This window comes from Phaseolus vulgaris, chromosome 6, assembly GCF_051622355.1.
Source record: "Phaseolus vulgaris cultivar YP4 chromosome 6, ASM5162235v1, whole genome shotgun sequence".
In the NCBI taxonomy this organism is placed as follows: Eukaryota; Viridiplantae; Streptophyta; class Magnoliopsida; order Fabales; family Fabaceae; genus Phaseolus; species Phaseolus vulgaris.
The window spans coordinates 23,352,004-23,376,824 of NC_143503.1; the positions used below are offsets into that span (position 1 = coordinate 23,352,004).

Genomic DNA, 24,821 nt, shown 5'->3' on the forward strand with positions numbered 1-24,821 from the left:
AAGTCAGTAAAGCGGGTGGTCAACTCTCAGGTAGGTGAACAGTAATAAATGACATACCTTACTCCTTGGGATGCGCACTATTTATATTATTCTAATGGGCCTACCTTGTTGGGCCCGTTTATCGAGGTGGATACCGCTTAAGGTTGCATTACCTAATTCTTGATGATGGATTAGCTTTACTGATCTTGGTTTGAGCGTTAATTGTAATAGGGTTCGACCATCGGCCAAGCTCCCATGGTGTGGGTCGGCCATTGGCCAAATCCTTGTGGTCTCGGTCGTCTTGGTTAAGTCTTCTAAGGTCTCAGCCTCTCGGTCGCCTCGGCCAAGTCTTCTGAAGTCTCGGCCTGTCAGCCACTCAGCCAAGTCTCCTAAGGTCTCAGCCAGGTTCCCCTAGTCTTGGTTATGTGGGTCTCGACCTCGCCCATACCTTACAAACTTCATAAAAAATCGGGTTCATAGATAAAATTTACACTCATTTATATAATAAAATATTATTATTTCTAGTCGACGTGGATCACTCCACCATTATTCTGAATTCAAATTCTAATTTACTTAATTTGATATTATTCATATATGAATTCAACTGTATAATGGTAAATTTGTTTACTTGTATTATACTTATTTAAAAAAAGACCCACTTTAAGATAATTTTTTATTTTTTTGACAATATAATCATCTTCTCTATACTTATAAATTATAATATAATGCACGAATGATAAATTCATATTAGATTATTAAATTTGATTGTATAATTACAATATTTTCTAATTAAATAATTTGATTATTTCTTTATCTTATACAGATTTACTTCTCTTAAAAGAAGTCCTTTTAAGTGTTTTAAGTTTTAGGTTATATATATGAATAACATTTTTTATGGTCAATAGTGTTTTTATGAAATAACATTTTTTAAAATATCCAAATTTTAATTTCTGAAGAATCCTTTCTCCCATACAGAATTAAATTTTCAGTATTTATGATATTTTAAAAATGAATGACAAAAATCTAAATTTAAGAACCTGTAGAGACTTTAAAATATTATTAACCCTAAATTAAAATATTTTTTAAAGTGAGATAGGAGGGGTCAACATGAAAATTATTGTTTACTTAAATATAATTTTTGGATCACTATTTTTAAAAGTATATGTAAAAAAGGAAATTATAATCTCCCACTAATTAATTTTTTAATGACAAATTGTGGTGATTATGATGATTATGTTAGTCGGCAGGGGTAAAGTGGACCCAATCCACTTTTTCAACGGATAGTGAGACGAAACTTTCTAAAATGACATGATGTGAAGTTTTAGAAAAGGATATATTATATTCATCTATAATATTATGACATTATATATATAATATATTTTTAATTTCAAGTTTTAGTAATGAAATTTCATATTTTTATATATTTTGTTAACTAATTTTTGACAAATTTCATGCTAATATTTTAAAACTAAACACGTTTTACATTTCTATCACGGTTTATATTTAACATTACATAAACGCGGATTAACAAATAATACATGTTAAAATTTAAAAAGTTTAACTCAATAATGAAATATAATGACCCATGTGAGATTTTGGATAAAACCACCTTTAAATTTGAATAACTTAGGTGGACTTAATTTTTTTTTTATTTCAACACTTTAAATAACTCAATATTTAGTAAGAACTCATCCCGATATTAACTTGTATTGATGGAAATGAAAGTTTTAATTTTTTTAATTGGAGTAACATGTGTAAACTCCAAAATATTTATACTAATTTAATATATATATATATATATATATATACTTATCCATCAAATTAAATTAAATATATACATTGTTGGAATAATATTATTTTCAATAAATAAATATAATATATACATATGTATATATAGGAAAAGAAAGTAGAAATAACTATAATATATCTAGGTTTGTCTATGATTTTTTTTTATATTTTTAATATCATCTAGTAATATTAATACACAATAAATTAAAGATAAGCTAAATTTTCAAGATATCATAACTTTCAATATGTATTTTATGTATTTTATCACATGAACATAAAATCATCACCACCCATTGAACGAACTTGTATTGCTTGAGTGATACAAGATCTAAATGAGAGATAATTTATTTTATCTCTCTCCCTCGAGTGTCCTCGAGTTTTTTTGTGAACAATTTCAAAGGGAGAGAAAAATCAATGGTGACTTTTTCTAGATGAAACCTTACTTTATCGCTTGAGCTAAATTACTTATTACATAAGCCACCAAGTTTCATAACATCATTCAAACTTAAATTCATCATCACTTGAATGACTACTTTATCGCTTAAGCAGTGAGAGCTCCATACAATAAATAATTGCTCCATCACACATATATAAGACAATATTAAATTGAACACAATGGTTGTTTATCCTTTGTACATTACTCAAGTGAAAAGTTGATGCTAAAACAAAATATACATAAAATCAACAAATTAACACATTGTAATTTAAAGGAAAAAATCATTTGAATATGTTTTTAATGTTTGAGTTTGAGATGAGATTTATGTAGTTTGAATGAATGAAATTTGTTGTGCGTTGTCATTTTGTGTGCAGATTACTGCATTTGAGACTTTTATTCGTTAAATCGGTTTTGGATAAATTTTAAAATAGGTTTATTTTGTTGCAAAGGTTGATTTTTTGGTATTTTCACTCAAACGAGTCAATTATCACTCAAGGGAAAATAGCCCTGCAACTCAATCTTGTTTTCGCTCAAGCAAAATAGTATTGAAAATCAACTCTCTTTTGAGTTTTATGGGGTTATACATGCTATGGAGGAAGCTCAAAAGATGGGGCTTACTAATGTCTGGTTGGAATGTGATTCTGCTTTGGTTTGTGCTGCGTTTACTACTAGGACAACTGTTCCTTGGATTCTTCGTAATCGATGGAATGCTTGTCTTAATTACTGTGGGAAAATTAGATTTACGGTTACTCATATTTTTCGTGAAGGAAATGCGTGTGCTGATAAGTTGGCTAATTTAGGATTTTTTCATAGAGAACCTTTTCTTTGGTATAATAGGCTTCCACCTTGTCTATTCTTAGAATTCTTTATGAATAGGTATAGTCTACCTATGTATCGTTTTTGTTAACATATGGGTTTTGGTATAGTCCTCCCGTATTTTTGTATTTTTTGTATTTTTTTTTTATTTTTCTTTTGTTCAATAATATTTTTTTCATGTGATGGTAAATGATTGTTGTAACTTGAGGTGTCAGCTTAGCTGAGATCTTAAGTTGCATAGTGATACCTAACATGGAAGCTTTTATTTAAAAAAAAAATCAACTCTCTTTGCTAGATTTTTGCTCAAGCGAGCCCATTATCACTTAAGCCAAAATATTTTTCTTCTTTCTTTCTTTTGTTTTCTTCTAGTCTCTTCAATGGATTGGATTGTGTATGAATGCTTATTTTAAATGTGAAATGAATATTAAGTTGTAAATTTAATTGATTTTTTTGTGTTTGTTTAAATAAGTTATATTGTCTGATGTTTATTGAGATTGATAGAATTTGTATGAATTTATGGTCACATATCTAAAATGATACGTGAACCATTGTTTGATTTGTGTATAGTATTGAAACATATGTTGTAACAAAAATTCCTTGTTTCACTAATGATCTAAGTCACATAAACTAAGATATTAGGTGGTGAGAATATGGGGAGCAATTTCTTGCACACCATGACATATGTGGATGCACGACTTAGGTTGTATTGAACTTACCATGTGAGTCTTGTACATCGTAACACATGTTGATACATGACTTAAGTTTTTACCCTGATTAATTCTCCTAAGTTCGCTTGTAAATCTAAGTCTTGTGAATTGAATCAAGTATTAATCTTTAGTAGGACATACTTAATATGAGTCTTCTGAAAGATGTCAATTGATATTTCGTTTTGATTGTATAGATCCATGTGTGATTTATATAGTTGTTCTAAGTTGGTATTTGAAAAAAATTGAATAGTTGTGATTTGTTATTAAAATATATTTTTTTGATATATTTATTTTTATGTTGAGAAAGTTTATTTCAATAAATTACTTTTGTATATCTTATTCGTATTGTTAATTGCAATAATTATACTATGTAGATTAATATATATATATATATATATATTTAAACATATATGATATAAAATTGAGTATTAGTCAATAATTTTTTTTAATTCGAAACTGTTTTTATAAAACACTGTTTTGTATCATAATATTATTGTATTTTGTTATTATCGGAGATAATGAATTACACTATGAAGGATTTTAAACGCACATAAAATGTGTGTTTTTTTGTTCTAACACATTTTATACCTTATAAAACACTGCGCTAACATTCCTCATAAAATACCGTCTAAACCAGTTTAAAGTTAGATGTGAAAATTAAAAGAAAAAAGAGAGTTAAAAGCTGATAAATTATTTTAGAGAAATAAAAAAAAACTAAAGTTTAAATTTTTTAAAGGTTAAAAAACTTAAATATAGTTTTAAAACAATATAACTTTTATTTTAAAAATTGGCGTAAAAGTGAGTGGGGCCCACATCCGAATCATTGCCAACGTAGATTGTGAAAAATCTGATAAGCTTTGAGTCACACTGTCAGCAGTAATTAGTACAGTGACATCTCAGCATACACAAATATTCTTCTAATTTCTACTTAATATGATTAAATTTATATTAAAATCTTAATAAAAAAGGATATATTTTAATTTGTTCTTCAATATAATTTTCTAAAATTAATTAAAACGAAGTTAGATTTTGTAAACAAAATTAATTAATTTCTAGACTTCAAATTTAAGAAGAATCTTAGCCTTCAAATTGCAAAAAATATTTTAGTTTTTAAGTTTAAAAATGTACAATTTCAGTATCTCAAATTTATTTTTAGCAACTAAAAGCAGATGAAAATGTTTTAATCCCTTTAATTTAATGTTTAGAAATTAAAAAACCTATCTTTTTAAGTTTGAAAAACCAACTCCAAATTTTAAGAATTAAAAACATTAAAAATAATATATTTAGTTGTGTTTTTATTATGATTTGCATATATTTTTCATAATGTTCAGTTTTTATTTTTTATCACCAACCAAAATGTTTTATATATAATGTATTAACACTATTAAGCTTTTTTTTAATTTCTTTTAAATAGTTATTACTTTATTTCCCAGATACAATATGAAAATAGGTGAAAAGTTATAACTAATGTTAACATTTTTTTTATTGGGATTTCATAAATGTTGTTTGAAACTTTGCTTTATGCATTTTTCTTTTGTAATATTTATGGGGAAGGTAATAACATATGTTGATTAATTATGACATTATTTACGCAATTGGATTTTATCAATGAGGATTTTTTTTAAAACGTTTTATTTTTGTCTGTTTTCTTGAGTTTTTGTCTATATAAATATATAAAAATTATTTTCATATTTTATAAATTAAAAATATAAGTTAATTATTTTAATAATTATAACATTTAAATTTTAAAATAATTAAATAAAGAAATTAAGCTATATATTTAACTAAAACATAATATAACTATTTTTTATTTTTAATTATTATTTTTATGCATTATTTGAATTAAAATATAATTAATATCATAATGCATTATTATGTTTAAATTAATTTTTTAGAAAGTGTGATGAATTACTCGTATATTTACCCAAATATAATAAACTTTATCTGAGATGCAAATTATTACAATTTTAAATTTATCTTTTCTAAATTCGAAACCATTTTGTCTTTTGTGGGGACGTAATACAATTTATAAACAGCTCTCCGATTGGTCACAAAGAGAAATAGTTATGTGGAAGAAATTAAAAATATATTTTAAAAATATTTTACATTTAATTTATTTAATGAATAAAACGTAAGAATCAATGTCTAATAATATAGTAAATTAATATTTAATTTTGAGAATATTTATATTTATTGTAGTACTAGTGTAATAATGATATGTGTGAGAAATAATTAATAGTTTGAAATTTATTTAAACTTTATGTTGAAAAATAATTAATATTGATTTTAAGTAACTATTCACACGTTTAATCATATTAAAAATTTACTCAACATGAAAAATTAATTTTGAATTAAAACAACTTCAATAACTTTTATATTAAATAAAGTTTCATATTGGGTTTTTACACAAATTCAATTTTATAAATCTTTTTTACGAACGCAAATTCAAACTTAATATAAATTGATATAAAATCAACCAAGACAAAACAGAGAAAAGAATTTAGCTCATTTCAAACAAAAAAAAACTTTACAGAAAGAAAAAAGCTTTTCATCTTTTAAAAAGGTGAAAAGTTCTACAATTACAAAATAATGTGGTAAAATGAAGAAAAAAAAGAAAGAAAAATGAGTATTTAATAATTTATCATTTCTGAAAGTTATGAATTTCATGGAGAATTGGAATCAGAAGGAGAATAAAAGAAAATTTCAATGGTAGGTGAAGGTGGTAATTTTGTAGAGAAAATGGGGCCATTTGCCAACAACGAGTGTATATAAACCAAGCCTAAACAAAGGGATTGCACAAAAACATTTATACTTAACTCATCTCTGTGTCTGTTTGCAATAAATAACTCACCCTTCTGCTGTTGCTGCTTTTTGTCAAATTCTTCCATTCAACAGGTATGTTAGGAATCAGCATTTGTCTATTTGGTATAACTAGTATTTTTTTTTTATATCCATTGGTTGGATTGTTTGGGGTTCAACTTTGATGAATTATGCAGCTACAATATTTGCCTTTTCTTTTTCTTTTTCTTGGATCTGGATTTGGGTGTGAAAACCCATTAGAGAATTTCGGCTGTGATTACTGGGGTGTGTCTGTTTTACTCAGTGTGAATTGGGTGAGCATAAAGTTAGTTTTTTTTTTTTAATCTTGTTTATTATTTTCCTTGGTTGTTACTTGCATTGGTAGGTAGGTGCTTTTCCCTATTTGACTTCTGTCTATTGAGGTTTTGTTATTTGGTGAGTGAAACATGAATCATTGTTGCTACTTTGTAGAAAGGATTTTCATGAGTGGGTGAGCATAATTTTGTGTTTGATGTATATGCTGGAAAAGTAATAGATGTGTTACTCTTATCTGGTCCATGATAGACCAGGGCAAGGTGAAAGTGGGATGTATAATTTGTGTTATACTTGAGGAATTGGGGGTGCTTAGTCTATTTATAGGGTTTTGGTAGATTTATGAAAATGGTGCTGGGAGGAGCTGAGAAACCTCCGGATTCCCTTGGTGTATACATACATGCTTTGAAAGCCTTAGATAATCTGCAATTACTAAAAATGGTACCAAAATTACCAAGGTCCAAAGATGGGTGTACCACAGAATCTCAATCTGTAATATAATGATAGTGGAACACAAGAGAATGGCATGCTACTCTAGTCCATTTTAGTCAATGCAAAGTCATGATATGCAAAATAAAGAAAAATGCAATTTTAGTCTTTTATTAAGAATGAGTAGTGACAGAGTACCAAAGGCTAAGATGGTTGACTTGATCCAATCATTCACATTTACAAGTTGTTGTAAAACTTAATGTGAATGTCTCTTTAGATAGTGACAAACTATATGAACTCCAATCTTTAATATATTATTGTGTATCTATACGTACACTATAAAGTTGGTTAAAAGGTGGTTAATCTGTTCGCTATATATACTCATACTAGATTCAGATTAGTCTTGGAGACATTTTTGTTTCTGTTTTCATTTCTCTATCTGTAATTTTTAACTATTATTTTTTCCAGGTCTTTGCCAATGGATGCTAAGTCGGCTGTAGAATTAATGGAGTCTTCCAACGAGGTTCATTTTTCTGGATTTCACATGGATGGTTTTGAGCAAAGAAAGGCTAGCATAGAACAACCAACAACCTCGGAAACTGACATGTATGAACAACCTTTTGTCATAGGTGTGTTTTCCTGTGGCAAACTGCCAAATAAGTTCACACGAGGCCTTGAAGTTGTGTTACAGAGTACATGAACAAAATCACTACTGTTAAAGCACAATTTTGTACTAGTTGAAGTAATAGAGTTTCATGACTTGAAACCTGTGTCTTTGTGTGAAAGTTGATGTACTCAGGTCAGAATCATGCCTGCTTTGAAAAGAAATCACAAATTCATCTTGCTGGAGTTATTTCATATTAACATGAAATTTAATTGCACAGCATCTGATATATGGCTGAGTTCTAGTATCATAGTATCATTTCAACTAATATCAATGTTACACAGTCCTTTTATGCTTTGCAAATTTTGTCAATTGAAATAGAGTAGAGTTTTTTTATACCTCAAGGTGTAAGTTTGGAATCCCTGCCTTCAATTCTTACCACTTCTCTTTTATCTTAATGATTCTAACTTGCTTTGCTTATGTTTTATGATGCAGGTGTTGCTGGGGGTGCAGCATCTGGCAAGACAGCAGTTTGCGATATGATTATTCAACAGCTTCATGATCAACGAGTTGTACTTGTTAATCAGGTATTGAATCTCTGTTCATACTTCTCGATGATCAAATTGAAAAAATATAATAAAGGGATCATTGGAAACAAACAATCGATTGGTTTGTACATCAGACCCTATATGCATCCTGTTCTATCCATGATCTGAATCCCTGGGGATTCTGTTTTCTTTTGATATTCAAAGAATTTTAAGGAACATTTTTATTACCATTATTGTAAATTTGACCCCATTTACAACAAAATACTTCATCTATGTTTATTTTATTTTTTATTTTTTTAGTATTCGTCTAAGCTTCTTTCTGCCCTTTTCGGTTATAAGAAAATGATTAAATAACAACTAAGTTAGAGACAAAATAATTAGTAGAAAAGATTTTATTTTATAAACTACTTTATAAAGTTTTGTTACTAGTGAAACTACTTTATAAAGTTTTAACACTAGTAGAAACTACTTTATAAAGTTTTGTTACTAGTAGAAACTACTTTAGAAACGATTTTTTTTTAGTTTATAAAACAATATCTAACTTAGTCAATATCATAACTAATTATTTTTTTGTCTCTAAATTAGTTGTTATTCAATTATTTTCTTGTAATGTTAGCTGATATAAAAAACATGTCTCTTTGGGTATTGTCAAAGTATATCCTTATGCTATTTCTTTGTCATTCATGTCATTGATTATCTTTATTTATTCATTCTATTAGTTATTCCTTCCTTTTAACTTCATTTTGGGTGGCATGTTTCCAAATCTGGTCCATACATTCTTACTGTACTTATATTGATACTTTGACCTTAATAAAGAAACTATTTATGACAGGATTCCTTTTACAATAACTTTTCTGAGGAGGAACTTACACGAGTACAAGATTACAACTTTGACCATCCTGGTAGTACACTTCTTTGTCATTACCGACATTCTCTTCATATTAAAGTATTATAAATGGAATATTCTATGGTGTTGTCTGTTTTTATTAACATGCATTTTTTACTTTTGAGTCTGAGGGTCCAAACTTTTGTTCATTCTCATGTTTTAGTCATTCTAGTAAACTAATTATGAACTCATTAACTACAGCTGCATGTTAGTGAATTAAAGTATTAGTTAATGTAATGCACTGACAGTGTAAAATAATTTTACTCTATTATCCAATTACAAATCATGTTGATATGATTTTTGAGGTGATTATTGTAAAAGCAACAAACTTACCATGGTGATTGGATGACATGTAAAAATGTTATATAGAGTGAACACCTTTTTCTCTCTTAAAATATTTCTGAAAATTGATAGGGTAGCTAGAGGAGTGAAAATGTTGACATTTTAATTTTTTAAAGAAACTGTGTTAATATTCCTGTACTTATGTTTTGATATTTAATTAGATGCTTTTGATACTGAGCAATTACTACGTGTTATGGACAAGTTGAAGCATGGTGAAGCAGTAGATATTCCGAAGTATGATTTTAAGACTTACAAAAGTGATGTGTTAAGAAGGGTATATCTCTGGAACTTCTCTTTTTGTTAGACTCAATACTTGTGAAGTTGCAAATATCATTCAAAAGACTTTTAGTGCAAATTACAAGTATAAAATATATTTATGTGATAATCGAAATGCATATTTTAGCTTATACAAAGTTGTTGTTGTCGTTCTCTTTTCATTGTGTTGCTTTAATGTGTTTTCAGGTGAACCCTTCAGATGTCATAATTTTAGAAGGCATCCTTGTTTTCCATGATCAGCGTGTTCGGGAGTTGATGAATATGAAGATATTTGTTGACACAGGTCCTTTATTATTGTTTTTCCATTTTTAAGTCAGAATTTATTTATTGTAAGTTGTGCTGCATTTGTTAATTTAAATGGGACATGTTGTTAGATTCATTTCTTTTCATCTCTTGGAATTGGTGTCTTCCCTTCCCCCTATAATCCACATTATGATATATAAAAATTCGTATTCTTCATATTGTTTTATATCATTTAAGAATTTTTTGAGGGTTTGGGGTACTATGAGCCTATTTGTTATACTTTGACCCATCTTCATATTATTACTCTTTTCATTTATTTGTTGGTTCTTTATTTTTTCATTAAATTGTTATTATGTGTATCTGCTAGGCATTTTCTAAGCCTGTATATAAACTTAATGTTTAAAATTGCTGAGTATTCAATTCCAACTTGTACTTGTTTTGCTTATAGGTCTTTTGTTGAAATACTGAGTTAAGTTGTTACTTTACATTTTAAAATGTTCAGTGCAGATGCTGATGTTCGATTGGCAAGAAGGATTAGGCGTGATACTAATGAGAAGGGTCGGGATATTGGAGCAGTTCTTGATCAGGTAGCAACTTTCTGCCACACCATTTACATAACATATTTTCACTATTTCTTATTTCTTTTTTCACCTTGTTATATATACTTCATTGCAAGACTTGGGAAATATAGTTTTTAGTTTCGTGCTGCTGGTTGGTTACTATGCAAATTCCTTTAATATAGAAACATATGATCATTTTGTACTGTATGGAATTAAGTCATTAAGTATTCTTTTTGTTTATAAATATTTGTCTAGCTATCATATTCTTCATCAGATTTTCACGGTTAATATTAACCATTTAATGGATATTTTGCAGCTGATTCTTTTGTAATATTTATTGCAGTATTCAAAATTTGTGAAGCCAGCTTTTGATGACTTTATTCTTCCAACAAAGAAGTATGCTGATATAATTATACCCCGTGGAGGAGATAATCATGTGGCCATTGATTTGATTGTACAACATATCCGCACAAAGCTAGGTCAGCATGACCTGTGTAAAATATATCCGAATTTATATGTTATTCAATCAACTTTTCAGGTACCCCTTTGATTAAAGACATTTTCAGTCATCCCACTTATAACACACCGATCTTTGATTTTTACTTTTAAGTTAAACCATCTTGGTCATTACTACTATGCAGATACGGGGTATGCATACGCTGATACGTGATGCTCAAACAACGAAGCATGATTTTGTATTTTACTCTGATCGTTTGATTCGATTGGTAAGTAAACAAGTTTGTTTTTTGTTTCTCATATAAATGGCAATATGACATCATAATAATTGAACTTGACCAGGTTGTTGAACATGGTTTGGGGCATCTGCCATTTACAGAAAAACAAGTACTCACTCCCACTGGTAATCTTAACTTTTTAAATACTTTCCTCCTTGATTGTTGTGATGCATTAGTTTTATGTGCTATATTTTTTTCTTTTTGATCTTTGTGGCAAAAATATTTAGATGAATGTTTTGACTGCCATATCAGGTTTTGTATTGCTGTTATACATGTTTCGTTGTCTGCTTTCATTGCAAATTGTTGTGGATAACATGTACATCAGATGTCTAGGTTATCATGTGTTAGTAGTGTATTGTCACAATTTCACAAATGAGGAGTACATAAACTACAACTAATTTGCTATATTCTACAAATAACTATGGCTATAATTTTAGTTCGCTTATTTTCTGGTGTTAAATTTCTGTTATCATATGCCTTAAATGCTAGTCTTATTAGAGGTTCTAACATTATCTGTTGAAGTTGATTATAAAATGTCAGCATTCCTGTATACCCTCTAATGATTTACTTTTTCATGCCTCCATTTGATTTGAATTCATGGTATGATGGCGTGTTGCTCTACTTCATGAACCCATGCTGAAAGGAGACTACAAATAATTCATTCATTTTGGCTTTTGCCATGTGAAGGATATAGTGTGAATCAACTGTCTGTTATGCTATACTTGGGATATGTGTCTGTTGTTTCCCATGATGTTAATTGGAACAATTGTCATATTTTGCGTATGTTTCAATGTGGTTGTCATATTTGTTCTTCTATTTACCTAAAAGAGTTAGTTTGCTCACATTAGAACCTTCTTATGGTAACTGTTGATTCTTGTCCTCATATGCAGGTTCTGTATACACTGGTGTTGATTTTTGTAAAAGATTGTGTGGTGTCTCTGTTATCAGAAGGTATTATTACTCTTGTCCAAAGCTGAAGTATCAAATCCATTAGATTGCAGTATATTTTATTGTTTGGAGATTCATTTTCTGTTATCATAATTAACATACTCTCATTCCAGTGGGGAGAGCATGGAGAATGCTTTAAGAGCATGCTGCAAAGGTATCAAGATTGGGAAAATTCTAATTCACAGAGAAGGTGACAATGGGCAGCAGGTTTGTCCATCTGCATGTATGCCTTAGAACAAATCTCAGTTTCATTTCTTGACACTGATATCTTATCTTTGATCAACAAACAGCTAATATATGAAAAGTTGCCCAATGATATCTCAGACAGGCATGTGTTACTCTTGGACCCTATACTTGGCACAGGTTTGTCATTCTCTTTTGTTTTGAAGTTGCAAGTCTGTGGTGTCTATTGCCACTACATTGTAGCAAGAGCAGATTTAAAAGAAATTGATATTTGGTGTTGCTTCTTTTCATTGAATTAGCCTCTTGAACATTTTCATCCTAGGTAATTCTGCTGTCCAAGCAATTTCTTTACTCATAAGGAAAGGTGTACCTGAATCCAACATCATATTTCTTAATCTCATATCTGTAAGTGACCAATATCTTAGTTCCTCTCTCTCTTTCCCTCTATGTTATTGTGTTATTTAAGATCATTTTCATTTTATCTCTGCATCTTTTCAGGCACCTAAAGGTGTGCATGTTGTATGCAAAAGTTTTCCAAGAATAAAGATAGTAACATCTGAGATTGAAATCGGCTTGAATGAAGATTTTCGTGTCATACCTGGCATGGGTGAGTTCGGAGATAGGTACTTTGGAACAGATGATGATGATGAGCAAATGGTGGTTTCTACACAGTAGTTATAGTTTGGCAAAATCCATGATAATTTTTGGTTACTAGTTGGTCTTCTAGTAAGGTGATTGAGATTTGCTTTATGAATATTGTGCTGGGGTCTGAATTTTAGTTCTAAATCAATTTTGACACTATTAGACCTTAGATCACCCTTATATTATTGTCCTTGTGCTTATTTAAGTTTATGGAAAATTTATGTTACCTTTTACTCTAGAAATTTTCTCTGAAGTTGTGTTGATTTTTTATTTTCTGGATACTTCCCAAACCTTACTCTGTATATATAGAAACTAATGTATATTTGAATCCCCAAATCTGGTTTGGCTAAGTTTCTACTGCACTTACAATAAGATTCTAGAAATGTATGAATATGTTATATGGTTAAAAATTATATATGTTTTGTTAGTAAAAATAGATAGTAAGTTCTAAGTTATATATATATATCCTAAGATAAGTTATCAAATACTTAAATTTAAGTAAATCTCAAGACAAAAAATCTACACTGATACACATATGAATATACACAAATTTATTGGAATGTAGAAGCACATGATTGGGTAGTGAAGGACTGGTAATCCCACATCACTTGCAGTAATTTTCAACAAATTTAAAGAAGGTCTGGTATTTTTATTTTACCAAAATTTCTATAAAAAGTTTGTAGGAAAATTACAAAATTCATGAAAGTAGTGTGTATAAGAAATAAAAAATAAAATAATATTAAAATTAAAGTCAGTATTATATAAATGGTTCAAAAAATAAAATAAAAAATTATAAAATCCGAATTAATGAAATATATTATTGTGTGGATTATTAGGTTGGTGTTATAAAACAAGCAAAAGTTTAAAATGTAATTTAAAATTAATTTATCTATACAAACAACAATAATAAAGAAATAATAAAGCAACATTATTTTGGTTAATAAAAGTTACAAATTCAAATTTTAAAAAAATAGTTACTTTAGTATGTTTTATATAACCCAGGATAAAATTAAACCTCAATAAAATGGGAAACATGAAGTGTGAACTGGTTCCAAAGAATATTTTTTACATTGTATTGGATGAAAAATTTTAAGATGATAATTATTTTGAATAATGAGAATTTTAGAGATTTCCAAATTTCATCTAATTTTTTTTTTAATCTTAAATTTATGTCTCTTTACTTCACATTTTGATGACTTTTTTTACTAAAGTTAATCATGTGTATTTTTTAGCCGACATCATAAAGAGTTATTTTACTAATCATATTAGTAAAAGTTATTTGTCAACATGTTAGCAAAAGTAAAACTAGGTTGATAGTGATAAAAACTAACAAATTTATTGTGTTCTTGAAAAATATCTATATAACATAATACATTCTCAAAGTGTAACTATGAGGGGAAAATAATATTCTAGATGATGTAATCACATTTTTATAACCTGTTTTATTTTTTACAAATAATTTTAATAATTTTTATTTTTTAATGAGATTGAAATCAAAAGAATGATTGAATTTTTTCTTGATTGGTCGGTCAGTTTTTTCTTCCTCTTAAATAAACTTGTTCTGCACCTCTCACTCCTCCACTCCTTGTCTTCGTGAACTTCGAGTTCAGATGATATATGTAAAAGGTACTTAGACGTTCAAGTTTTGACACTCGGTATGCAGTGTAAGTATAATAAATACATGTTTTCATTATTCATTTGTAGGTAGTAGATGATGTCACATGCATGAATTGTATATAACTTTTTTCTTATGTTTCTTATATAGCTTGTTACCATGATTGAATTATGAGTTTTGAAATCATGACACAAAGAAATTGAACATCAAGTATCACTTGATCAACGGAAGTTATATCATTAGGAAACTAAAGAACTTATGATAACGTTATACAACCAATGGTTGTTTGTGTAAATGCATGTATATGTAATAGAGTTAAGTAGTAAAGTTTTTCCTATTAACAAAGTAAAAACAAATTACACATTATATTAATTTGACCTCTTGTAGTGTATGAATAATATAGGGGAGATATACAAATTTGGGGTTTATAAAATACAATGATAAGAATGGAGATTTAATTCTCATATATGTATATAGATATTCACAATATTCCACATACATTTTAATGAAACATCCTCTTGATTATTTAACATATAAAGATATTATTCAAAACATTATCTATACATTAATTAATTATAAGAAAAGGAAATGTGGTAAACTGAGCTTGTTTATGATAAGGAAAAATGAATGATACTCAACTGAAAGTTTATCTTAATACTGAAAAGTTACTCACACGATGTTATGCAATGAATTTGTGATTGTAGTACCAATTTTTTGTGCCACTAGTAGGACAAGGATTTTCTAATACTATATGTGATTAAAATAATTTGAGTGTCTACTTTAATATTCTACATCATGACTTCGAGATATAAGGCTCACTATATAATAAATTATGCATTTGCCAAATCTTTTACACATTTTGACTTTTACTATTCTAGACTGTCAAAAAGTCTCCAAATCTAATTGCTGTTCAAGAAAAACTGTGCAATTAGGAATAAACTAAAACAGTAATAGGAAAGTGAGTTCAATTCTTACTTTACTGAGTCAGATAGGAATCCACCAAAACATGTTCTCTATCTGCAATCTCTGTGTAGAAATCTGTTTACACTATCATTCAATCATTCAGTTTCATGATAGTTACTTTAAAAATCATGAAGACCCTGGTTTCTAATCAATTGACAATTTTCTATATTAACAACATACAACAATTACACTGTTTCTTAATGGTGTATCAAGTAGTTTCAAGACTCCTTTTTTCTCTCACTGGTATGGTATTACTACAAGTTATGTATGAATCCAAACATAGAAAGCAATAAACAAGCACAAAAATTGTACCCTTTACTATCATCTCTTTGTGATGCAGTTCCTAGCTACCAAGACACCAGTTGGTGGACCAGTCATCTCTATCTGGCATCTGCTATGCAACCAGTAAGACAAGTGGAATAACCCCACAGTTACTCTCACTTTAAAGGTTCCTCTTACATTGTACTTGACCTTGTTGCCCTGCACCTGTCCTTTGAGGTTCACACCAAGATCCTTAGGCAAAAACACCAAGCTGGATATGAAGTGCAATGATTCCAACCTGCTCTCTCTTCTCCTCTGAGTAAAGGGCTGAATGGACTGTGTTGATATGATCCTGTCTGAGAAGAAAAGTTCAACATCCAAGGACTCAAACCGCACATCAATTTTCCTGTTGGGGTTGGTGATGTTTGCAAGGAGGGTGAAGTCTCCATTGAGGTATTCTGGTGAGTCAAAGTACACTGAATTAAGGTTTGCATTGGGGATGTCAAAAGTGGGGTTCCTTGGTTTGATGCCTAGGAAGATGATCAAAGTTGCAACTCCAAAGAGGATAAGCACAAGGCTGAATATGAGGCACAACCCTGCAGCAAACCATATTATTGGGTTGGTCCTTTGAAATGGAGGCCTCCTTAGTGGTGGTGGTAGTGGTGGTGGTGGTCTAATTGACTTCGTTGAAACATAATTTGGTGCTTCTGGTTCTTGAGAATGTTGTTTTGCTATGACAATTTGGTGAGGAGAGACTTGCTTGATTTGTTTTCTTGTGGCTAGGGGTGGAGGGGGAGGTGGCGGTGGAAGGGCAAGCATGGTTGAGAATGAGTAGATGCTGCTAGAGAATGTGACACTTCACTCAAAAACTAACAGAACAATGATATGCAGAGATGAAGATCATGATCATGAGTGGTTTGTTGTATATTTATTGTTCTAAGTGGAGTGATGGGTTAAGGAAAGTGAAGAAGGGATAAAGAAGCTTTTAATTTAGCAGTAGGGACAATGTGTTTTTCCTTTTTCTGGGTATTGACAAAAGTTAGGAACATTGGTAACTAAAGTGGAGCTACATTCAGATTTGGATTTTGAATGTTGGTGGTATTCGTACGTGGTAATGTTTGAGAAAGTTCTGAAAAATTAGTTCAACAGAGCCCACACATTCTCTGTTTACCCTTTAAGGATGTCATGTCAGAATTCTATATTTCGATTACCTCATTTCAGTAATATATTAATCACAATGCTAACATATGATTAAATCATTAGTCTGAAGAGAATATTCTTCAATATTCTTGAGATTATAATTGTTGGGAATAGAATTTTTTTTTTAATATTAAGATGAGGACTTTAAGTCTAACTCAACTCTATAAAATCGGTTTATAAAATGAGGTTTGCACTCATTTATATTATAAACTGCTTTAATATTTACTCGAGATTTCTAACACACTTTTTTCATTTTGAGAGTGACAACTCATGAATGTGATAACATGTTAGAATGGTATGACAACTTCCGATAATGGGTAATGTGATAATATCTGATTTGAAACTCATTTAAGATAGTGTTATTATTTTGGTTCCCCTATTATAAAATCAAAATATATTTCTAAAATGTTTATTTTGAAGTAAATTTGAAACCGAAAAGAATATAGTGTAGGTGTGTTTTTGAAACATTTATTTTGCAATCCAAATATCATACTTATACAACATGCAATCACGCGTAGTTTTTTTTTAATTAAAAAGGAGTATAAATTGAGTTTTGTAAAGTGAGATAAAATACCCTAATTTCATGGAGGACGGGTATGAGGTATTGGATATCCAACGTGGGCTTTTACTTTCTGCACCCCCACTTTTGAACCTGCACTCTTACAATTTTTAAAATAACATTTTACCCTTCTTTAAATGACCTCTAAGTTATCTCTTTCATTTCATAATACACTTTCTAATTTGAAATGAATATGGTCTAATATAGATATATTTAGGGCTAATTCTCCCTGCACCATACCAATTATGACTTACACCCAATACTTTAAAGAAAATGTCTGTTTTACTCTTATTTTTTTGAATATTTATATCTACAACACAAGTAAGACAGTTCTGGATATACAAATCTGGAACTGAGTTGTACCTTCCGGATATGACAATAATGTTTTCCAGATGCTAAAATCCAAAAGTTTTTTTTTTTCATTTCGGATACGAAAATCCAGAAAAGATGACAAAGACAATTTGGAGTTTAAAAATCAATGATGATGGGTGGATATCAAAATTAATCTGATACCAGGAGAATTAGTCTATATTTAGATATATTGTTGGCCAAAGAAAAAAAATAATAAATTAGGAGATTTTCTTTTAAAAGAATCTTAGACCCGCTTAAGTCAATAAATATATTAGGAAAAAAATGAATTCAAGTGATAATTGAATTATCATATATTCACAAGTCTCTAAGTTCAAGTGAGTCAAAATATTATCAAAGATGTGAGTATGAGTGAAAATTGAATTATAATATATTTGGAAGTCCTTCTAAACTATATATAGTATAGTAGATATAATTTCATGATGTTAAAAAGTTATATTTTCAATATTTACTATTTCTTGTAAGATAAATAAATAAAAAATAGTTTAAGAGTAAGAAATATATGATAGAATGTATTGTAAAATAATCACTCCTAAAAACCAAAACCATCTCAATTTGTTTTAGAAAAAAGTAAACAAAATTATGAACTCTACAAATCAAAACATTCTATTTTTAACATTTTTGAAATCATAAAAGAATACCTTTATTGTGCAATTATCATGAAAGAGTATAAACAAATATGAGTCTCACACTGCGTTTTGCATCACGACTCCTGCACTTCCGTTTTCTCAGTATTGTCCAACGGTTATGAAGTAGTAGTGGTGACAGTAGCTACTGGGGGTTCTCACACGCTCTTGCATTTTCAACATGGAGGAATCAAAGAACCAGTGCTACACTATTCAAGAAGAAGAAGAAGTAGAAGAAGAAGAAGATGAAGAAGAAGAAGAAGAAGTAGAAGAAGAAGATGATGAAGAAGAAGAAGAAGAAGATGAACAAGAAGAAGAAGAAGATGATGATGAAGAGGAAGAAGATAATGCAAAATGGGTAACCCATTATTCCAGTGATCACCAAATTCTGTTGGTGGGAGAGGGTGATTTCTCTTTCTCTCTTTCCCTCGCCAAATCTTTTGGCTCTGCTGTCAACATCGTCGCTTCCTCTCTCAACTCCCTCGGTCTCTCTCTCTCTCTCCCTCTCCCTCTCTTACCCTTTAGCTTTGTGTTTGTGCTTTTGGCTTGCGCAGCACGTTTCCATGATAAAGTTTCAATCTTGGCACGTGCGGGCTAGTGAGAAATGTATGAGGAGTAGTTTATGCTTTGCCCATTAAAATATAATGTGTATCTTGGGTTTCGATCATATGTGGTTCTTCATTATATGTCAGATTTAATATACATAAAGCAACCCTAATTTTTTATTCTTGCTTTTTGATATTATTATTGTTTTGAAGACGATGGAAGTTAGTTTCTTGTTGAAACGTTTTAAATTTGCTAGCAATGTTGTGTAGCATTTTTGTGGCCTTCCTTGATATTACATGATCCCAAAAACCTAGACTCCATGACCAAAGTTGAAGATTCAAACTATTTAAGCATACCAATCGAACAAGATTGTTGCAGCTGGACATGTTGATATTTTTTCAGTGGGAAGTCAGTGGCGTGGTTTTGTAGAGTTGACATTTTTCATTTTGTCCTTTTTTGGAAGTGAAGCCATTTTCAATTTTGTGTTGGGTTAGTTGAGGAAACGTGATTTAAGTACTTCCTTTTGGTGTTGTATGTTATTTTAAGCTTTAGCAACGATCTGTTTGCAACTTTGTCCCTTTTTTTTCCATTTCTACTATGTTCTCATTCTCCACAATTTGGGGAAGTGTTGTTTATACTGTTTAATGTTTTTTATTCTATCTATGTACACATCGATGTATCTATTTTGCTCTAGATTCGAATGTGTTTGCTAGGACAATGTGGAAAGCTGATGAATGAAAATAAGGGGTACCTTTTAGAGTCATATTCGCTCACGTGTTCAAAATCCAAATGAACTCTCACATGTAGATAATGTTACCAAGATGTACAAGCATGCTAAGTCAAATTTAGATCACTTGCACAAGTTGGGAGCACGCTTATTACATGGAGTTGATGCAACCAAAATGAAGCTTCATTCAGATTTAAAAATGCGAAGGTTTGATCGAGTCATATTCAACTTTCCTCATGCTGGCTTTCATGGGAGGGAAGATAGCACATCGATGATTAAGTGAGTTTTCTAGTACAAATCAATTTGTAGACTGATGAATATCTGAAGTACTTTATAAGGAACAAAAATATATATGGGATATTCGTGATTCTGCTTTGCTGATATAAGAAATAGATGTAGTGTAAAAGTTTAGCATGGTTTGTGGAAGGCTGGAAATGAGAACTTGAATTTCATGTTTTGCAGAATTGCTGGTTTGAATATTCAGTTATGTCAGATTTCTTTGTTTATCGAACATGTTTTTTTAATTTTGAAATGCTTTTCAACAATCTACGTGATTGCATGCTGCGTTCTTTGTCTACACGAATTTACAGGAAGCATAAAGCCCTTGTGCTTGGATTCTTCAACAATGCAAGTGGCATGCTTCGAGCCGATGGTGAAATACATGTCAGTCATAAAACTACAGCACCTTTTAGCCACTGGAACATCAAGGATCTTGCTGCACGATGCTTTTTGACGTTGATTGAGTCTGCTGACTTCAATGCAGAAGATTACCCTGGTTACAATAATAAGAGAGGTGATAGTTATAGATGCGATGAACCCTTTCCACTTGGTAAGTGCTGCACATACAAGTTTGTCTACATTCCTGAAGCTAAGCGAAAGCGTATGAAGAGAAAACACATGATGGTTTCTAGACAACAAATAGATCTCCCATTTCAAGAGATTGAATATGCTGTGGAGCAATTACCAACTTCAGTTTATCTCAATTATTCCCCTAGAACAAGTCACTATCTAAAAATGAAAGAAGAGACATCAATATTTGCCTTAACAAATAGGCATACTTCAATCACTGGGTGTCACTCAAGTAGCATGGCAGAAGTGCATGGAAGAGGTGCTCCTTCTGGTGGCTATTCTTTTGGTATGAGTCTAGTCCCTCCAAGAACATTGCGACCAATGGAGCCATTGCAATCTTTGCAACTGCGGCCAACATCTGCTTATTTCAGATACCCTCCGACAGATCCTATACCATTCTATACTAGAAGAACATTGCAACCAATGCAGCCATTGCAGCAAACATGGCAAACATCAAGCGATACTAGATACCCTCTGTATCATCCTAGAATAATGGAAACTGATCGTGTATCACTTGATGCTAGAAATGAATGGTATCATCGGCTTAATGGTGGCAGGTCTAATTATTTTCTAGAAGAACATGGTGGAACAATGCATACTGCTCCCTTTTCACATGGTGCTTCACATGGTGCTAGAAATGAAGGCTATTATCATCAGGTCTATGGTGGCTGCTCAAATGATTGGCAACAGGAACATTGCTGCAGAACAACAAATCAGAGTGCAAGTTCTCTTTATGGAGTAAGTTCTGAGTTTGACAGATTCATTGGTGAAGTGCCTGGGAGGAATGTTCAGAGTGAGCTTCACCGAATGAATATTTTGATGTCAGAGAGAAGGGTGTTTGTGCAGTCCTGATCATCCAGTCAACATTGGAAAGTGCAAGTATTCAATGCCAGTTGACACTGTTTTATATTTTTTGTTTCTTCTGGCTGTGTCCAAAGCCTCCTATATCCAACAACGTGCTGAAGCTGGTATAATTTTGTTATTGACATTTTCCATATGTTGATCTTTTGCAGTATGGTTTTGTGACTCTATGCACTCTATGGAAAGGCATACTCATGAATTTTTACTTTGCTATCCAATTATGCCATTGTTTTGAATGATAAATCTGTTGATTGATATAATGACTGATAAAATTTATCAGCAATCTTTTTTTGTTAAGTTGTCTGTAGAAAATACTACACTGATTTTATAGAAAAAAACCAGTCTCACTTTTCATACTCACAGTAAAATAATTTCAAAACCAAATTCAGTGTAAGTACGAGTAATTTATATAAAATTAACTACAACATTAGTTCTCAATTATAGTAGTATATTTTTTACACATTTTAAACTTCACCACTTTCTGATAAGACTCTAAAATAATATAAATTACGTATTTAAAAATCCCAATTAAAAACTGATTTGGAGATGTCCTGAATTCTTTAACAGACCAAATAAATAAATCATTTTTTAAATTGCAATTTTTGATCGGTAAATGCTTCGTAATTTTAGTACCAGGTTTAAGAAAATTCATAAATTGTCCAATTATCTTTTTTCTATTATATAGTTATTTTTGTCCTTTAATTTATTAAATTCTTTTTTCATTTTACCTTAAATGGGTATATCAGGTTTAAGATTTAATTATATGAAAATATAAAAATATATACAAAATTAAAGATTAATTAAATTAATTAATTTAAAAAATCTGAAAACTAATATAAAAAAAAATAGCTTTGTAATAATTAATGGAAATCATTTCAAATTTCAACATGGGAGTTAGTTCCTCTAACCCCCATTTTTTAACATGCACCCTACAATTAGGTAACATGATTAAATTGCCACATCCATTCCATCCATTTATTATTTCAAATAAAACATTGGAATATACCTAAGTAAGTTTATTTTGAAAAGCATTTTCGAAAAGTTTGTACACAAAAACTACAAAAATTCAAAGTCACTTTTAAAAAGAATAAAATAGTCTCTTCAAAATGGGGGTGTGGAACCAACGGGCTTTTGTGACTATGAAGCCCAAAATAGAAGGTTAATAATATGCCTGAATTTAGCTCGTTAAAATCGTATAAAAATAATAAGTAAAGTTTATGTTAAATAATATCATTTTATATAACAAATAAGTCAGGATGGCCGAGTGGTCTAAGGCGCCAGACTCAAGTTCTGGTCCTCTAACGAGGGCGTGGGTTCAAATCCCACTTCTGACAATTATTCCTTTTATTCAATTAAAGAACACTTATTTTAAATTTTTTATAAAACTTAAAAAGTAATAATAACTAAAACTCCTTTCTTTTACGGGATCAAAACTTAAAATAATCTCTTTAGAGATAAGAAGAAAACTAAGACTTTCTTTAAAATATTAAAAATAAATTTAAGTGACTATTTTAAATGGATTAAAACTCGAGTAAAAAATGTAAAAAAATTGAGTAAATGAATATATATATATATATATATATAATTAATTAATTATTAATTTATTTTTTCTATTTTGTAAAATTAAAAAAATAGTATTGCCAGAACAAGTAACAAAAACGTTTGTATATCTTTATTCAATAAAAGAATCAAATAAGATGATATTTTAATTTTACAATAAATGTTTTAAAAAATAACTATTAACATAAAATTTTAATTTTTATTAAAAAAATAATTTTTAATAGTGTTATTTATTTTAAATAGCAATAGCAAAGTGAGTTTGTTGTACCAACCTATCCAAAATGAATAGATCGAATGTCATGCTAATATGCTAAGCTTACCACTTTGGTAGGACTCCAAATGGGCTAGTATTTCTTTTAAAAAGCTTAGAAAAAAATAAATTAAATATTTAAATTTAAACTTTTATTATTTATTTTTTGAAATTTTAAATATTTTAAAAATATGAAATATATGTTTCTATTATTATTATTAGCACATATATATATATATATATATATATATATATATATATATATGAGTCTAGTGATTAAGTTTTAAAATCAACGTGAATTTAAATTTTTGTAAAAACTTTCTCATTTATCTATTTTAAATACAAATTTCTTAGACGAATATGTTAACGATGTAATTTTAACTTAGAAAAAGAATCTTAATTCATTTTACCTTTTTAAGTGATTGTTCAGAAATATATCCAAACAAGACATCAGTCTTGGGTCTTAAAATTTACGTTCCAAACTGAAGTATTTTTCCTAATTTCTTTTGTATCGTTATAAATATATATACAAAAATTGTCCTTTTCAATTATGTCATTTAAAAGTTAAAAGTATTTTTATTATATAATAAAAAATTTATAGATTATATAGATTGTATGATTGGAAGTCATATTATTCACTTAATTATACTTCAAAAATAAAAAATGACTTTCAAAAAGTCATGTGATTTTTTCGTAAAAAATAACAAGTGATATTTGAGGTAAATATTTTGTATTTCTTTTTAATAATATTTTTTTTTCAAGTGATGACAAATGATTGTTGTCATTTGAAGTGTCAGGCTAGTGAGATGTCAAGTCGTCTAGTGATGTCTAATATAAAACTTTTATATATATAAAAAAAAAAAATTTATTACAAGTTATGATATTGATGATTATTTTTCTTAAGATAATTAAGATGATGGAAGCTATCAACTTGTGTAATCTAAAAGTCAGATATAAATTTTAAATTGTACAATTAAAAAATTATTTTTAAGAAGAAAAATTGCTTTCATAAACTTATACCTTTCGATAAACTTTTTTTGATTGAAAAATAAAAAAACAATAAAATCCAAAAGAAAAGTAGGTTTTGTTTGAGAAGAGAATTAGGGTTACAGAGGGGATTTCCTCTCATTTAACCTTTGCACTTAAAATAGCTCCAATTTTCTGACCTATCAAATTAATTACAAGACTTAGCAATCAATTCAA

At 29.5% G+C, this 24,821-nt stretch overlaps 3 protein-coding genes and 1 non-coding gene across 7 annotated transcripts; 3 read left to right on the plus strand and 1 right to left on the minus strand.

Annotated features, from left to right (window-relative positions):
- Positions 1 to 6,384: 6,384 nt before the first annotated feature.
- On the plus strand, positions 6,385 to 13,474 carry LOC137831387 (uridine kinase-like protein 4). 4 transcript variants are annotated; one of them, XM_068639046.1, is made up of 15 exons: positions 6,385 to 6,621; positions 7,735 to 7,895; positions 8,366 to 8,457; positions 9,251 to 9,320; positions 9,808 to 9,920; positions 10,109 to 10,205; positions 10,673 to 10,752; positions 11,069 to 11,263; positions 11,367 to 11,450; positions 11,524 to 11,584; positions 12,350 to 12,410; positions 12,521 to 12,614; positions 12,698 to 12,770; positions 12,913 to 12,995; positions 13,089 to 13,474. In XM_068639046.1, the coding sequence occupies exons 2-15, from the start codon at positions 7,745 to 7,747 to the stop codon at positions 13,263 to 13,265; spliced, it is 1,431 nt and encodes a 476-aa protein (XP_068495147.1). In that variant the 5' UTR covers positions 6,385 to 6,621; positions 7,735 to 7,744; the 3' UTR covers positions 13,266 to 13,474. The 4 variants fall into 4 exon arrangements, with proteins under 4 accessions (XP_068495147.1, XP_068495150.1, XP_068495151.1 ...); XM_068639049.1 differs by having other exon boundaries at positions 6,521 to 6,621; positions 7,735 to 8,065; XM_068639050.1 differs by having other exon boundaries at positions 6,523 to 6,621; positions 7,735 to 7,872.
- Positions 13,475 to 15,951: 2,477 nt separating this feature from the next.
- LOC137831388 (uncharacterized protein At1g08160) lies at positions 15,952 to 17,236 on the minus strand. Its single transcript, XM_068639051.1, has one exon. The coding sequence runs from the start codon at positions 16,888 to 16,890 to the stop codon at positions 16,132 to 16,134; it is 759 nt and encodes a 252-aa protein (XP_068495152.1). The 5' UTR covers positions 16,891 to 17,236; the 3' UTR covers positions 15,952 to 16,131.
- Positions 17,237 to 18,879: 1,643 nt separating this feature from the next.
- LOC137833075 (uncharacterized) lies at positions 18,880 to 21,906 on the plus strand. Its single transcript, XM_068641455.2, has 3 exons — positions 18,880 to 19,310; positions 20,179 to 20,377; positions 20,689 to 21,906. Exons 1-3 carry the CDS (start codon positions 19,007 to 19,009, stop codon positions 21,797 to 21,799), a joined length of 1,614 nt encoding a protein of 537 aa, XP_068497556.1. The 5' UTR covers positions 18,880 to 19,006; the 3' UTR covers positions 21,800 to 21,906.
- A 1,152-nt stretch (positions 21,907 to 23,058) lies between these two features.
- TRNAL-CAA (transfer RNA leucine (anticodon CAA)) lies at positions 23,059 to 23,142 on the plus strand. The gene has a single exon. It is a non-coding gene; the product is annotated as a tRNA-Leu (tRNA).
- The last annotated feature ends 1,679 nt before the right edge of the window (positions 23,143 to 24,821 follow it).